At 38.3% G+C, this 17,502-nt stretch overlaps 1 protein-coding gene and 1 long non-coding RNA gene across 6 annotated transcripts in view; one reads left to right on the forward strand and one right to left on the reverse strand.

The window, feature by feature from the left end:
* Positions 1-17,502, forward strand: part of LOC133632208 (uncharacterized) — a 19,135-nt gene continuing 1,633 nt past the window's right edge. The window contains exon 1 of the long non-coding RNA XR_009821668.1: positions 1-94. This is a non-coding gene — a long non-coding RNA (uncharacterized LOC133632208). The remainder of the gene's footprint in view (positions 95-17,502) is intronic.
* Positions 2,439-17,502, reverse strand: part of LOC133632203 (hemicentin-1) — a 26,740-nt gene continuing 11,676 nt past the window's right edge. For 3 of the 5 annotated variants that reach the window (XM_062024496.1, XM_062024491.1, XM_062024492.1), the window contains 8 exons: positions 17,350-17,463; positions 17,138-17,190; positions 15,020-15,119; positions 14,151-14,886; positions 9,639-9,820; positions 9,416-9,485; positions 6,788-6,992; positions 2,439-3,684 (listed from right to left, as the gene is read on the reverse strand). In XM_062024496.1, the coding sequence (XP_061880480.1) occupies positions 3,235-3,684; positions 6,788-6,992; positions 9,416-9,485; positions 9,639-9,820; positions 14,151-14,886; positions 15,020-15,119; positions 17,138-17,190; positions 17,350-17,463 (1,910 nt within the window). In that variant the 3' untranslated portion in view covers positions 2,439-3,234. The remainder of the gene's footprint in view (positions 3,685-6,787; positions 6,993-9,415; positions 9,486-9,638; positions 9,821-14,150; positions 14,887-15,019; positions 15,120-17,137; positions 17,191-17,349; positions 17,464-17,502) is intronic. The other 2 variants (XM_062024493.1, XM_062024494.1) reach the window with 2 other exon arrangements.

Raw genomic sequence — 17,502 nt, forward strand, 5'->3', positions numbered from 1 at the left:
GGTTGTCGGTTCAGGTAGAGAGCTCTGGCGCTCCTTGTTAAATAAACATCAAAAACGTCAAGTTGTCCACTCAACTCCCTTACGTTACACCTCTGTAAGTATGGTACATTCTCAATGTTGATCTGACACGCAATTTTAACTGAAATACTGTACTGTAACTATTTCTTTTAAAGGGTAATATGCTTAAAAACACAACTGTTAGCATGTCAATGGGATTTCCATGCTAGTTTCACACAATGCTAATATTGCTCTTTCGTCACTACTTGTTTTAATGACCAAAAACAATTATGAAAAAATAATGAATAATACATTCAATGTCATATCCTGTCTAAATCAGAAAGTAAATACAACCACAAGCAAATAACTAACAATTGTGTTTTATTTCAATGTATTTGAATACTTGTTATTATATTATTAGTATTGTACAAAAGCATCAATGTAGCAGCCCATCTTAGCCTCCTTTGGTCTTTTAAATATATTCAGTTAACAGTCAGGTGTGTGTGATGTCGAACAGTTAATCAAATTGAAACAAAACTCACATTTGCAATAGTTGATGACCAAAAGTGTCAGAAAGTCCTTGGCTGGTTTGCTAAGCATAATTAATTACAACACATTTAGGTCTACTATAACACCTGCTTACACACCTCTCAAAATATCTATATTAATACAATATAGACAAGATAAAGATAACGTGATCAGTAAATACATTGCACTGTGTGCTAAAGAATACCACTGGATGCATTCAGGGCTATTATTAGGGTAAATTGTATTTAAACACAACAAAAACATATTAAATGTGGCAGAAATAAATACTCAACAATGCTTTACTAAACCTAAATAAGAGAGCAAACTAAATTAGCTCCATTTTGGAGAAATATTTACTTAAAAAAAATAAAAATTAATACATACAGTGGCATTTTCCATTAAGCCCTGATGTTACATCAGAGCATATGATAACAATCCACAGATACCTATGCAGTAGAAAAAGTCCAATATTTTCCTTTCCGGTAAATTTTTCTATCAAAAAAACAATTAACGTCCTCAAATAAGACAATTCAGAATACCATTGCTGAATAAGTGGCAGGATAGTTGTGATAATAACCATAGAACTGGAAATCAAACTTCAACCAGAAAGTGGGGAAGTGATTCAGGCCTTTCTGTTCTATAGCTGCTCATTACAGTGTGTCTTAAGTGACAATAATAAGGGTTTCCCGCAGCGCTTTGTTGTTAAGGCGACCGCCTTAACAACAAAAAGCCACTGCCTAAACTAAAAAAAGTTTAAATTAAATTAAGCATGATGAGTTGAGCATATGTCAGCAAGTGGCCCCACTTTAAAATCTTTTTTTTCAAACGCTTATTGCAAACGCTTATTTACATTACGTCATTAATTTGACTTAGTCATTATTTTTAGTTAGTAAATATTGACTTACTAGGACAAAATAATGACTAAGTCAAATTAACGACTTACTGTAAATAAGCGTAAATATGTCATTATTTTGTCTTAGTAAGTCAATATTTACTAAGTCAAAATAATGACATATTTACGCTAAGTAAGTCAATATTTACTAAGTCAAAATAATGACATATTTACGCTTATTTACAGTAAGTCATTAATTTGACTTAGTCATTATTTTGTCTTAGTAAGTCAATATTTACTAACTCAAAATAATGACTAAGTCAAATTAATGACTTACTGTAAATAAGCGTTTGCAATAAGTATGTCATTATTTTGTCTTAGTAAGTCAATATTTACTAAGTCAAAATAATGACATACTTAGTATCTCAGGTAACTAGGACTGTTTTGTGTGTTGTTTTTACTTTACGAAAAAATATCGAGATATACACTACCGTTCAAAAGTTTGGGGTCACCCAAACAATTTTGTGGAATAGCCTTCATTTCTAAGAACAAGAATAGACTGTCGAGTTTCAGATGAAAGTTCTCTTTTTCTGGCAATTTTGAGCGTTTAATTGACCCCACAAATGTGATGCTCCAGAAACTCAATCTGCTCAAAGGAAGGTCAGTTTTGTAGCTTCTGTAACGAGCTAAACTGTTTTCAGATGTGTGAACATGATTGCACAAGGGTTTTCTAATCATTAATTAGCCTTCTGAGCCAATGAGCAAACACATTGTACCATTAGAACACTGGAGTGATAGTTGCTGGAAATGGGCCTCTATACACCTATGTAGATATTGCACCAAAAACCAGACATTTGCAGCTAGAATAGTCATTTACCACATTAGCAATGTATAGAGTGTATTTCTTTAAAGTTAAGACTAGTTTAAAGTTATCTTCATTGAAATGTACAGTGCTTTTCCTTAAAAAATAAGGACATTTCAATATGACCCCAAACTTTTGAACGGTAGTGTATATTGTATAATTGTAGGCTTCTTCACGCGACAGTCTGTAGTCTATTGCCCCCCCCCCCCCCCAGGCAGCAGATGACCCACCTTAACTAACACATTTTCTGGGGGAAACACTGTAATATTATAATATTAACGTCTTGTTAAAGTAGCACCCACCCTTTATGGAAGTTAAAGCTGTACTGTTGTGATGTTTTAATGTTTACAGTTAACTTATTTTTACACTTGTATAACGGTTCAGAATGCTATCTGTTGAGGCTTAAGAGCAGGTGTCTTCAGACTTTTTGACTCGGAGGCCACACTGGGTTCAAATAATTTGGCCGGGCTATCAATTTGTATATTTAAGTCTGCATATAAATGTAATACCAAATTGACAAGGGAAGTTTGCCAAACATGATAAACATGTGAAAATACAGTAGAACAGGAGAATACACTGTCCCAAGGACAACGTGCGTACGCCACACATACAGACACGCGCACACAAATACACACATGACGACCCATTTTTGGCACACAGCACAGCGCTGATTGTAATAACAATTATTTTGTACAAAAATAAAAGATGTCGGATTTACAACACAATCAGGAAATGATCAGAGACACTTCAGTTTGTTAAAGCATTAATTAAAACAAGCTTTAACTAACAAACTGAGCAACAACACATTCACACATCACGACAATATGAACTATAAACGATAAAACATTGGATATTAGGAATATGTGAACCACTCCTGCCTTGTTTACTTCCCTGACGACCTCCTTAAAGGGGGACTGCACTTTTTGGGGAATTTTGCCTATCGTTCACGATCATTATGAAAAACATGCCCTCTGCTTTAGAGGTTGAAGTGTAAATACAAATGTGCGTTTAGTGTTTATTTGTTGTGATCAACCCTGGCCTTGTCGCTGTCTTGGCTGTTAGCTAAGCGTGGCACAAATGATGACGAGAAAGTGGACGCAGAATTGACCGGAGCACTTGTGGCCTCGGGGTAAAAATGAACGTCGACCGCCACAGTAGTGTGTCCTAAGGAGACGTAGTGGGAGAGCATCAGAGGAGGGCTGCCGTGCGAGATGCTGAGGATGTGGTGGATAGGCGCCGCCAGAGACTCGGTGCCTTGCAGGGTCAGAGAGGAGCGTAGGCCGGCGCCGCGTGGAGAGGGCAAGGGCGAAGGTGTGGGTGAAGGGGTGGATGGGGGAGGCAAGGTGTCCTGGCAGAAGCTGTGGGTATCTCCTGCGTTACTATGCCAGTCCTCTGGACACTGCTGCTGTACGCTGGGAGGACTGGGAGGAGTACAGGCCTTCTCCTCCTCCACACAGGAGTCAATCTAGGTCAGAACAAAAAGTGGAGGCACAGAAGCTTCAGAAAAATCAAGAACACACATATAGTCATAAACATGTTTCAGCTATGTTTAAAAATCAAAGTTTTTCAGAGAGTAGGGGCTGCACCAGCCATTTTATGCTTTCTGATCGGGGGCTCGTTACTTTCGCACTTTGAAGGAAAAACAGGAAAAAATGCTTGAAAAATACACATTTCAGTGGCATGTTGTTGCTGAACTGAAAATAGGTATAATTAGGTAAAACTACAAAATTAAATGAGATATTGCCTTCATAAACTCCTAAAATGAAAAGGTATGTTGAATTAATGTTCATTGTAATAAATAAATATTTGATTGTTGGCTCTGTGATGAGGTGGCGACTTGTCCAGGGTGTACCCCGCCTGCCGCCCTAATGCAGCTGAGATGGGCTCCAGCGACCCCAGTGTTTCCCACACATTCATTTATTTGTGGCGGCCCGCCACGAAAGAATTACGTCCGCCACAAATAAAAAATTAAAAATAAAAAATTAAATATATATATATATATATATATATATATATATATATATATATATATATATATATATATATATATATATATATATATATATATATATATATATATATATATTATTTTTATTTTTTTAATGTCCTGTCCAGCTTCTCAGGCAAATCATATAGTTGATGTAGATGCCCATATAGGCTGTTCAGATTTACTTTACAAAAGAGAAGTGTAGGATACTTCTCTTGTTGCCTTATTTGTATTTGACTACTACTGTTTTCTGTTTATTTGTTACTGACTGTGGCAGGACACCTCTGCCTCTGTTTCACTTTATGTTGCTGGTAAATAATATGGTTGTAGTAGTAGGCTAAAGTTAAATTATTTAGTATGCACTAATTAAAGGGGCAGAGCTTTAAGAGACATTTTAGCGTTTATATTTTATAAGATATATTTTTTGTAAGAACCACAATTAATAAATATATTTCAGTGAATAACTTATTGTTCAAATCTGTATATAAATATGTACATAAAGTGTTGTAATTATATTGTAAAATGGATGGATGGATGGACCTTTAAAACAAAACTGTTATTATTAATTAGTAAGTATACATTTTTTGAGCCTTTTTAGAGAAAATCATATCATTGTAGTAAATTATACAAATTACTTGATGATGTCATGGTGACCACGCCCATAGTTACACCCATAGCCACGCCCCCACCGCCACAGGTATCTTGGCAGTTTATGGGAAACACTGGGCCCCCTGCGACCCCGGAATGGACAAGCGGTAGAAAATGGATGGATGGATAGCTTAATTGGTTCGATGACAGAGCTTATAACTCAAAACAGTCAAATCAACATCGCCCATTGAAATGAATCACAATCAATTTAATGTGTGCTTGGTCCCCCAAAACAGCACAAATTGAACACATAACATGCCTTTTAAAAAGGAAAACAAACTTTTAGATGATAAATATTGTATAAAAACAATACAATACAATGTACTACTAACAGTTACTGTATATTTATGAAGTAATGTAATAATAATCTACAGCATTTACTTTTGGGAGTGGACTTTTATGGTATCTCCTTCTACATGCTTCTCCGTCAAACACACCATAAGCAGCTTTTCCATATTTACATGGATAAATGTTCGCCATTTGGATATTACTTTAATGTCCTTAGCTGGTGTTATGGACTAATTCTGCTTCCGTATGGTGCAGACTTGCAGTGTTGTGCTCCGACTGCTTCACCAAGATTGGTCATATTTTTGATGATCGCTTTCTTTCATTCAATCAATTCATCCGCTTCTTCTTCTGAGTGCTGTCCTTCACACTCACTTTCTTCGTTACCATAGTTGGAAAACAAATTTATGTCCATCTCTAGATATACGCTATTGCTACACTATTACTAGCGAGTTCGACCGAATATTTTGAGCTGATTTTACAGGGTTTATTCTGACAATCTCTGAGCCAACTAGCGGTGGGGAGGCTCATCATTCAAATGTATGCTCTCAATTTAGAGCATAACAATTAGCCAAGAGACATCTCGTTTCTCAAAACACTCAAAAATCGGGGCACTCGTAAACTACCACTATACTGTATGTATGCAGTTTTTTTACAATTTATTTGTTCAATTATTAATTTAATTGTTATTTAATTATTTGGTATTAATTTGTTGATTTCATCAGCATTTCGATTAAAGTATAATATATGTATATGACTGTGACTATTTAATTGATGGACTTTGTTGGAGGTCTGCGTGCCACTGACATATTTACATATAAGATAATACTTATTATACAAATAAAACAACTCAAATAAAATAATATATAATTCCAAATTATATATATATATATATATATATATATATATATATATATATATATATATATATATATATATATATATAAAATTCATAATTATATATTATTTTATTTAAGTTGTTTAATAAAACAACTCAAATAAAATAATATATAATTCCAAATTTTATATATATATATATATATATATATATATATATATATATATATATATATACATATATATATATATATATATATATATATATATATATATATATATATATATATATATATATATATATATATATATATATATATATATATATATATATATATATATATATATATATATAAAATTCATAATTATATATTATTTTATTTAAGTTGTTTTAGGTGTATAAGTATTATTTTATATGTAAATATCATATGTCAGTGGAGTGTAGACCTCCAACAAAGTCCATCAATTAGATAGTAGTCGCGCTCGAGCCCTTCCTCCTATCTTAGTGGGCAAGTGTTATGGGAAAAAACAATCCAGAAAATGAGTGCTTACTGTAAAATTAATCCAGGGCAGAACCAATGTTTGTGTTGGCGGTTAATCTGAATTAAAAATTGACTGACAATAGAATTAGAGGAAGTTGTGGCCGCTATCTTGCATAGATCATTAGTTTTACAACAATTCCTAGGTTTTTATCAACATTTAACATGTTCTATTGGTTTGAGGAAGTAGGTTAAGTAGTTGTGTAGTTATATTGGTTAACAAAAGCTTACTAAATTCCTAACTGGTAGAGGTATGTGGCTGAATATCCAACCTTAGTGTCTGCAATAGGTTCAGGATACGTCTCCACGGTGACCGAGTGGTCACCCGGAGAGCATGTGTGCGCCTCCTCATGAAGGTCCTCGCAGGTGGGCTCCATCTGCACTGTGACCAGGCTGAGTCCTGGAGGTCTGGCTCGGGTGTCGCACGTGCTGGTGTTGTGCTCGATCACTGCCACGCACTCGTCATCTTCGAAGGCTCTGCAGGTGCCGTGCACACAACAACACGGTCATGGTGGACATTCTGCAGCTAAGAGAGTTAAAGGAGCCATATGTAATAATTTCATGTCAAGTCATCATTATATGGCCCTGATATGTCAAAAGGCATTAATAAATCATGTTCATTTCAAGTACCTCTATACCTGATAATAGTAGATCAGCCGGGATATGCTAATTCCAAAATTAGATTTACAGCCCCGATTGTCATTGTTTTCATTTCGATGCCCGCCCTCCACCAATTAGAAAGTCTGTGAGTGTTACATTCAGGTTGCGAATTACGCACCGCCATCTTCGTCTAGCTACTGCCACTGGTAAAGTTACTAAACATGTCAGACCTTAGTGAATCTAAAAGGCGTCGTTACGATTCTCAACTTATTCATGACAAAGCCAGTAACAAAACGAGGATTTGTATCGGGGATGCCTTTGAAAAAAATGGGAGGCGGAGAAGATATCTTCATCTGACGCCAAACTTGCTAATTTCCTCCTTGATAGGTAAGTAGGGCATTTGCGTTTTCTTATTACTTGTAATAAATGAAAATGGACATTTCGTATGTAAACTATTTCGTCCAATACAGTCTATGATCTTGTCTAACAAAGCTCGTATGTTCGGTCAACGAATGCTTAGTGTGATGGTGCTTGGCTCCTAGTGTAATGCTTAGCATGCTAGCCCGGTCAATGACACATCGACATATAGACTGATAGGGGAAATATATGGCCGTTAGCCTGTATGTCGATGTGCATTCGAACTGACAGGGCAAAATATATTTTCGACAAATAAAACCTATGTGGATATGGGTAGTGTCAGTGCCTATTTCGTTTTCAATATGCTGATACGCTGAGGCAATGTGAACCAACAATAGCACGGCTGTCATCATGGCAATGTGAAACGTATGGAGACAGCCAAATCACATGACAAAATAATTCCTTATTCGTGTTTGCATATTGTGGACTACATGTACCAAGTTATATGGCAATCTAAAACGTTTTAAACAGTTGCCTTTAGGCATTCCTTGGTAAAATGTCTCCTCTTTAGTTTTGGGTGTACATTAGGCTGCTAAGCATGCACTACTTATTTTCACCATTGCTAGCGTTGGTTGTAGTTCGTTTTAGTCTTTGTTTTCTGATAGTACTGACAATAACCATATGATTGCCATTTGTTGTGATATTGTACGCAGGCATGATGTACTTCTCCCTGAAAGTAGCCTAATTTCTGTGTAAAATGTGTTGTTAGAGATTTATTATTGACAAAATGCTTGTCTATTCAGCTATTATGGTCCCAGCAACTCAACCCCTAGTAAGAGGCAGTGGAAGTTTGAAGTTCCTTGGAGTAGCCCAGTCAATCGAGCTGGATTTGGCTGCATATCTTGTAGGGGTGTAACGGCACATGTATTTGTATTGAACCGTTTCGGTATGGGGGTTTCGGTTTCCGAACGAGTTTCCACATGGACATATTAAGTAGCGTACCGCAGGTTGTGTAAACAATGCACACCAAGGCACAACACACGGCATGCTAGCAACGACCGGGCTACGATAGACTGACCATACGTCCTCTTTTCATTACATGTCCTCATTTGCGGGGCTGTCCCGGCGGAGTTTCTTAAATGCCTCAAATGTCTGGCATTTTGAGTTAGGGTTGCGTGTATTTTCAATGTACGTTCAGGGTTAAGAAGGGGTTAAAAACAAAACAAATTGTGTGCGCAGCAGCATTTGTGAGGGAGGGGCAGAGAGAGAGAGAGAGAGAGAGAGAGAGTTATGATAAACGCGCATGCGTCGCCAGGCTCTGCTTTTTATCCATATATTTATCAGATAAAAAATTTTATTATCTACAGCAGGGGTGTCAAAAGTGTGCCATTTGCGGCCCACAGCTAATGTTTTAAAGGCCCGCGGCACATTCTAAAAATACTATTAAAATAAACAACAACATAACAAAAGTGAAATAAAAAAGCTTAAATGTAATTTAGAAAAAGTTGCAATGTTGACTAATAAAACAAAGCTGTTTTTTTTTTCTTTCAAACTGTCATTGCTCAAAACATAATATTGAATCAAAATCAATGTTATTATGAATTATTGACCTATCCAAGGTTCGCATTACTTCACATCAAATATTCCACTAAGAAAAATATTTTTGGTGGAAGATTTTGCAAATTTGGTAAATGAATAACCAAAAAATGTATATTTTGTTGTTTTCTTAGTGTACCGAAAATGAACCGAACTGTGACCTCTAAACCGAGGTACGTGCCGAACCGGAATTTTTGTGTACCGTTACACCCCTAATATCTTGCAACCTCTGTCAGGGAGAGACGGAGGGGACGACAGAATTATGACCGTGATTCCAGTACCATTTCTGGCCAGATTATTACATATGGCTCCTTTAAGGCGGTCCCATGAGGTGTAGGTGTGTTGACCTGTTTTCGTATGTCCGCCCTGCAGCTCGACGTTCTGCGTGGCGTACAGGGACGCCTAGATTCCTCTGTGCTATTAAGTACAACAGGAATTTGACAGGAGACATGTTAGACAAGTGGAAACTGAGGGAATCTGCTGCAAAAGCGGAGACAGTGAATTATAACATGGCAGCACCCAGAGCTGAGGCGCACAACAACGAGGGATGCTAAATGTTAGCATGTTTACTTTTGTCGTTTGATTCCCAACCTGCGCGGCTCGTCGGCGCCGGCTCGTTCTTCTGCACCACCGAATAGAAGGCCACGGTGACAAAGATGAAGGCCAGCGACACGCCCACTCCCACCACGATGGGCACGTCATGTTTTTCCAGGACGGGGAGCCATGACGGCGACTGCTGTGTAACGCTGTAACTTCAAAGACAAAAAAGTATTTTGATGTCACAATTGGGGCAATGCTTTCAAAATCAGAATCAGAATCAGAATCATAAATACTTTAATAATCCCCGAGGGGAAATTAACATCAGGGTTGTACGCTTAGCGTTTTTTACTAAGAGAAAAAATTTAGGAGAAAAATGCACCATCCATCCATTTTCTACCGCTTGTCCCTTTCGGGGTCGAAGTGTCTTAAATATCACAACTTCATTATTGACACTCAAACAACGTACACATGTGCACTCATACATATAAACACAATGCCATAAGGCCTACTGCAATTCCTATTCAACTGGCTACATCCGGCCCGCCAAAGCCTTTCATTTGGCCTGTCGAACATCACCCAAATAGGCTTAATGAAACCATTCAAACTCGGGTTGATCATGCAAGCAGTACTCCCGCCGGCCCACAGGGGGAAACAGAGAGTCAAATGTGTCACAATGAAGCAGCAGTGGGGTATGTAGAAGAAGACTACTCATTAAACCCTGAAAAAAAATCAAAATAAATTGCGAAAATCTGACTCTTAACAACGACTGAACAACAAAGTATGAATACTCAGCTGTTAACTAGTTGTACACACTGAAAATGAGTAGCGAGGGCAGATTAATTAATTTATTTTAAAAAAGATTGAGCTGTTTGGCCACAATACCCAGCAGTATGTTTGGAGGAGAAAAGGTGAGGCCTTTAATCCCTACCCTCAAGCATGGTGGTGGTAGTATTATGCTCTGGGCCCGTTTTGCTGCCAATGGAACTGGTGCTTTATAGACAGTAAACGGCAGAGGTGGGACCAAGTCATTGCTTTGCAAGTCACAAGTAAGTCTCAAGTCTTTGCCCTCAAGTCTCGAGTCAAGTCCCGAGTCAAGACAGGCAAGTCCCGAGTCAAGTCCAAAGTCAAGACTGGAAAGTCTCAAGTCGAGTCCCAAGTCCTGCATTTTGAGTTTCGAGTCCTTTCAAGTCCTTTTAACCACAGACTAATATTTTTACACAGATTGTGTATGCTTTTAAAACGCTGTATTTATTTATTAAAACAAGTGCATTTGAAATTGCAGGAAAAAAAATAGTGCTGACATTGCAATTCATAATAGCACTATTAACCAGTCATTTTAATAGTTTAAACAATTTTAAACATTTAACTCATTCCTTTACAGAATAAACACATTTGCAAAAACAAACATTAACATACTATTGGTTGTGTTTTATGAAAATAATATTACCACAGAGTGGAGAAGGAGCAAAGATCTTCAATATTTGTATATGAAAATCACAAATAAATCTTCTGGGGGAGGATGACGCCCCTACAGGGGTTTGGTTTACAAACTTTCAGCCCCACCTAAAACAAAATTCACCAGCCGCCACTGATTATGATGCATTCTCATTTTAGGCAAAATATAAGACAATACTTTCTTAACAGTATAATTGTAACCAGGAATAAGTCTTCAAGTAACAATATTCAAATACTAACATTGTTGGGTAAAACAGCATTTGGTTTTATTCTGAATGTAGTGAAATAAATTGGTGGTTTTAGCTGGTATAATAACTTTCAGGTGTTTATATATGTTTAAGTATTTGGCAGACGCTTTTATCCAAAGCGACATACATAAAAAAATACATACATAACAATCACTGTAAACTTGATCATTTAAGGGAAGAATGTAATACAAAATATCAATACAAAGTGTCAAGACAGAATAAACTCTCTGCTGCTGCAGCAACAGAGATACAGTCTATAGGTCCCTAAGATATATAGATATCTAATGTATTCATACATTGTTTATGTAGGATATACGCATGTATATATAACCTAATCATATTGTTTCTTCAATTTAAAAATATCTTACCGTTTTTTCCCCCTTCTCTGGGATTATATTCCCAGTTTTGATCTCGGACATCTGGTCACTTATAGCGTATAAGAATATTATATTACTGTTAAGCAAACTATGAATAATAAAACTCGCCAAAACATGTGTCCGTTATCATAGCTACACGTATGACAAAAAAGCGCGTGAAAATCAGTGGTATTCAGTGAGGTAAAATGAATTAAATGCGCTGACAGTTCATTGCTCCTGACAAATCAATTGCACTGAGTGGAGCGGATCACCACTCCAAGATGGCGGCCCCGCGTCTCGTCTGCGCCAGTAGGCAGTAGCGCTCGATGCTGCGTACCCTTAGAACATGTCTATGGTTATAACGTTAGCAGTGAGTTTACAGCCTCACTGATTTAACTACACAGCAAATAAAAGTCATGTTACTTAGCCAATAAACGTTAGCTTACATTCAAAACTTACCCTTCTTTGTGCAACTTCAAATGTCGAACGAAGTTGGAAGTTGTTGCGTCTCCGTCTGTAATATTCCAACTGCGTGATTTGCATACGCAATTCGTTTTTTGTTGACCAAGTCGTAGTTTTTATACCCGAACGAAACCAACTTTGGCATAATTGTTTCTCTCTGCCGCATTGTTTGTTAACTCATGTTCGGTGGTTGTCCTGCAATTTGATTGGATGAATGCTGTGTGATGAAAACAACGTATAACTAATTTGATTGGCTGTTGTACTGACAGCACACCAGCTGACAAGCAGCACACACGCTGATTGACAGACAGACACGTACAAAATGAAAGATACGGAGCGCTCCCAAATAACTTTTTAAGCTTTGGGTTTTGGGGAAAGTAGCAAGTCATGTCAAGTCAAAAGGCTCAAGTCCAAGTGAAGTCACAAGTCATTGATGTTAAAGTCTAAGTCGAGTTGCAAGTCTCTTTACATTTTGTCAAGTCGAGTCTAAAGTCATCAAATTCATGACTCGAGTCTGACTCGAGTCCAAGTCATGTGACTCGAGTCCACACCTCTGGTAAACGGGACAATGAAAAAGGAGGATTACCTCCAAATTCTTCAGGACAACCTAAAATCATCAGTTGGGTGTTTCAACAGGACAATGACCCCAATCACACGTCAAAAGTGGTAAAGGAATGATTAAATCAGGCTACAATTAAGGTTTTAGAATGGCTTTCCCAAAAGTCCTGACTTAAACGTGTGGACAAAGCTGAAGAAACAAGTCCATGTCAGAAAACCAACAAATTTAGCTGAACTTCACCAATTTTGTCAAGAGGAGTGGTCAAAAATTCAAGCAGAAGCTCGTGGATGGCTACCAAAAGCGCCTTATTGCAGTGAAACTTGCCAAGGTATATGTAACCAAATAATAACATTGCTGTATTTATACTTTTGACCCAGCAGATTTGCTCACATTTTCAGTAGACCCACAATTAATTCATAAAAGAACCAAACTTCATGAATGTTTTTTGTGACCAACAAGTATGTGCTCCAATCACACAAAAATAAGAGCTGTAGAAATTATTGGAAACTCAAGACAGCCATGACATTATGTTCTTCACAAGTGTATGTAAACTTTTGATCGCGACTGTACATTCAAAACTTAAATGTTAGGTTTTGTTCCATCCAAAATTACAAGGACGATACTCCCAGAGATGAGTGCCATGTACACAACTCGCTGCCTAAACCGAGTACACAACATCCTGAAGGACAGATACCACCCAGCACATGGCCTCTTCAACCTGCTACCCTCTGGAAGGAGGTATAGATCGATTTGCGCCAAGACCACCAGAATGTCTCACAGTCTGTATCCCCAGGCTGTGAGACTGCTAAATGAACAGCCTGCCCCTTTGCTGCCCCGGACCATCTTATTACCTCACTCTTCACCACCTCAATAATTGTGCTCTGGACATTGCATTGCTGCAACATCAACGTCACACCCATCAGACATCTGACTGTTCCCACCCCCACGCCCCTCTATTCGCCATCTTTTTGACAATGCTAAACTGTAGACTATGGTCAACCTGCACTTCAATGCAGTTTCTATGCCGCTAGACAAAGCTCAAACAAAATCTCGTTTACATGTATGACTTGAGTGTTATTATGACAATGACAATAAAGGAATTGATTGATTGATTGATTGATCCAGAACAACCAGTTTTGTTTGTTTCATCCAGATTATAGCCTTTATGTGTGAATCAGGAGTGAGTGCAAGCGAATGTCACTTAAACTACAATAACAATGGGGCTGTGTCTTTAACCAATTAGATTTCTGATTCGCTTTCCAAAGCCAGCTAGCAGGCACAATAACATCAGCGTTTTTCCATCCTCTGATTGGTTAATCAGAGCCAAACGGCATTGGATGCCTTTGTAGATAGAAGCCTTACTTATATAATTTGCCGTAACTTCTTTTTCCCATCCGAAAACACCACTGGATTAAATCGAATATGAGTTGTTGTGGCACCAGGTTGGCTGTGTTGTACTTACTGAGGGTGGTTGCTGGTCATAGGTGACTGCGAGGTGTTCCTCTGCTCCTCGTCTTCCGCTTTGGACGTCTCCACTGGGCGACGCTGCTGAGGTTGACTAGCATTTAACTGACCTAAACTCTCCAAAGGATCCAATGTTGAGGGGTCAGGAGGATGAGTAAAGACAGAAGGTGAAGAATCTGTTTGAGGAGGCAATGAGTTAAAGTCTGTAGGAGGTGTGTCTATGGATAGTTTTGTTGAGGTTTGACTGGGTATTTGGGATTCAGGATGCTGTGTTGGTGTAAGATCCAAGTGGAACTCGGGAAAAAGAGAAGTTACTGTAATGGAAGAATGGTTTGTTTGGACCAGTTTGGTTTGAGAACCGTGGCTTGTTGATGGATGTAAATTGATTTGTGATGTCGAGGATTGATCCACAGGAGTCGGTGAACGTCCACTCAGTAGAATCTCTTGTAAAGATTCCATACTGTGACCATCAAGACCTTTAGAACTGGACTCTGCTGACAATTTCTCCCCAACTTGTAGCTGAAGATGTGTTGCTAGCTGATGATGGAGCCTCGAATACAAGAGAGGCTCGGCGGTCGTCGGCTTTCGAGTGCTGAGGATTTGGAAGTTGGGGTAGGGAGGAGGCGGCAGCATGGGAGGCTGCATGTGAGCGACCGAAGGCGAGATCGTGGGAGGGGCCTTTATCTCAGCTTTTGGTAGAGTGTTTGCTGTCATATCGCAGTGTGATGATGAGCCTGAAAGGAACTGGAGAAGTTATAACCTTGGGATGTCAAAATACAGTGGATTAGTGTCAATTCATAACCAAGTCTAACATTTCCAGGAGAAAGAGGTTCCATTGTGTAACTTTATTGACTTTCCAGCACGTACATAATTTGGCCATGTTGTACTCTTCCTGCATGTGAGGCTTCTGTGTCTTCCTGGCATTAGTGGAAGGATGAAGTTGTGATCGGTCGCTGGTGTTGTTGCTCTATAAGATAAAGAAATTTAAAAAGAAGTTGAGGATTTCAAAGGAAAAAAATGCAACATTTTTGACAAAGGTATTGGCACACCGACAGGAAGTGATGACAATGTGGATTTGGTCTGTGGAAACCTGAGTCCAATCGTTAGACCTGAGAGCAAACCTGTCAACATTTGCAGGGAATATAATGTAAAATCTGCTGATAGAAAGACCTAACTGCTTATTGTCGTATTTTACTGGTATGCTTTTATTTTGAAGGTCTTACTTTACGAGCTACAGGATGTGTTACACCAATGTTTCACAAGTGTTGCCGAGTGGACCGGAAGCTATCTTGCTCTTGTAGTTCCGGAGAAGATCATTTTTGTGAGAGGTAAAATATAGTAGAGGGAAAAAGAGGACAAAATACGTGAATTTCCTTGGAAAACGGGAGGGTTGACAGGTATGCCTGAGAGAGGTCCCTGTTGTTGTTCCACAGGTGTTTGATGTAGGAGTGTCCCGATACAACTTTTTCACTTTGGATACTATACCCATATTGGAGCCTTGAGTATTGATACCGATATGAATCCAATACACGATTTCAGCACAAATCATACATACTTTTATTATCTTGTGGTGTGGAATATTAAAAAAAGGTTTGAGTAAATGAAATTCCTCAAACGGAGAACAATAGTATGAAAAAGTATAAACTATTTATTATATACTGTCTGGAACCCAGTGGCCAGAATAATTAGATAATAATAAGACATTTGTTACTGAATACTTTTTAATATGTTTTTGCCTTGGAGACTTTGTATCTGTGAGTAATATGCAACTATTTGTTTGTATAGACAATTGTTGTGTTTTAGATTACCATATTGTTCAATTAAGAACATTTATCATTTACAGGTATGTATAACTTGTGTGCTAGAGTGTGCTTCGCTGTTGTGTAGCTGCTAGCTTCTACTAACCTATAGCCTACCAGGTGTACCTTTTGTAAATGACTTCACTAAAATACAAGAAAAGACCAACCTTGTGTGCTTATGATAATTAGTGTAGATGTTAACTGGTTGTTGTTGCTCTAGTAGGAGAGATCTTTTGGAGAAGATCTGAAGGGGATTGTGGACAATGCATATATATGTTTAAGAGTTATTTCTTTATTCATAGTCATGTTTGAAGCAGTTAGTGTTTTTCCATTTGTACTCTTTCAATTTTTTCATTTTATGTCCGCAAATAAGCTGTGTGTGTTACCTTGAAGACTTGGAATGTAGGAGTTGGAGTACTCCCTTATATCTTATCTGTAGTAGAACAATGAGCCTGTATTCCTTTCTGGAGAGGGTGGGGGCTGTTTGCGGATTCAAGAAGTAGTCTCTTTCCGTTTGAATGCCAGATCAACTAGAGCAGCCGATACCAATGTATTAATTAAGTTGGTCTCCCAAAGCTTTGGAATAAACTAGAAAATATTCCAATTCTGTCCTGATGGTCCTTCTTACTCAGCGTATATGTCAGCGAAAGAACTTGGGATTGACCAGTAACTTAGATTCCCTTGGAGGAAGAACTGGTCCGACGCAACATTGTCCAGCTTTGGAGTTTGCACAAGTAAATGTGCTGCAGGACTGCTTGTTTGGAGCGCTTATATCGGAGGGTTTAAATGTAAGCTAATATAATTTGTTTTGCTGATATCGGTTTGGATCGGTACACTCCTAGTTTAATAGGCTCGTTCTTACGGGGCCTTCCTCTAAACCCACAAAGTTGGAAGAAGTTGTCCAACATGTCAAGCTAAAATGAAGACTTTTGTGACTAAAGGGTAAAAGTCAGACCACTGATTGATTTAAGGGGTGTCTCAATACTTTTGTTTTAAAAGTCAAGGTGAAGCGGTGTGATGATTTGTGTGAAGGGAAGTGGACGTGTGCCACAAAACCTGCGGCAAATGCATTTTGCCACACATGGTAAGAGAAGCGCTGAACATACAACAGCAATATTTTCACATAACACACTTGCTGACATTGAACCAAGCCACAGAGGTGTGTCACAACCGGCTAATTACTCACGGCAGACAAGACCGCCCTTGTCTGCTGCCCTCCATCTTGCAGGTGATGTTCAGCTGAGGATGGAAGGAAGGAAGTGCACCTTGAAGACCCTATCAACAAGACTCTGAGCAAAAGCTAACGGGCGTATAGCCTCATACTTAAAGCTTGTTTAGGGTATTTGTTCATTATTCATTAGAAATGGAAACAACAAAAATCCTGATTTATCAACATACCAGTGACACTGAGGATGGTACGTCTCTTGTGTCGTCCCGCTCGGTTCTCAGCAGTGCAGAAATATTCGCCTGCGTCTGACCACTGCACTTTCGAAAGATGCAGAGCGCCATCTTCTGCTCGATCACAAAGAGACAACAGATTGTTCACCTGCA

This window comes from Entelurus aequoreus, linkage group LG17 (genome assembly GCF_033978785.1).
Source record: "Entelurus aequoreus isolate RoL-2023_Sb linkage group LG17, RoL_Eaeq_v1.1, whole genome shotgun sequence".
In the NCBI taxonomy this organism is placed as follows: Eukaryota; Metazoa; Chordata; class Actinopteri; order Syngnathiformes; family Syngnathidae; genus Entelurus; species Entelurus aequoreus.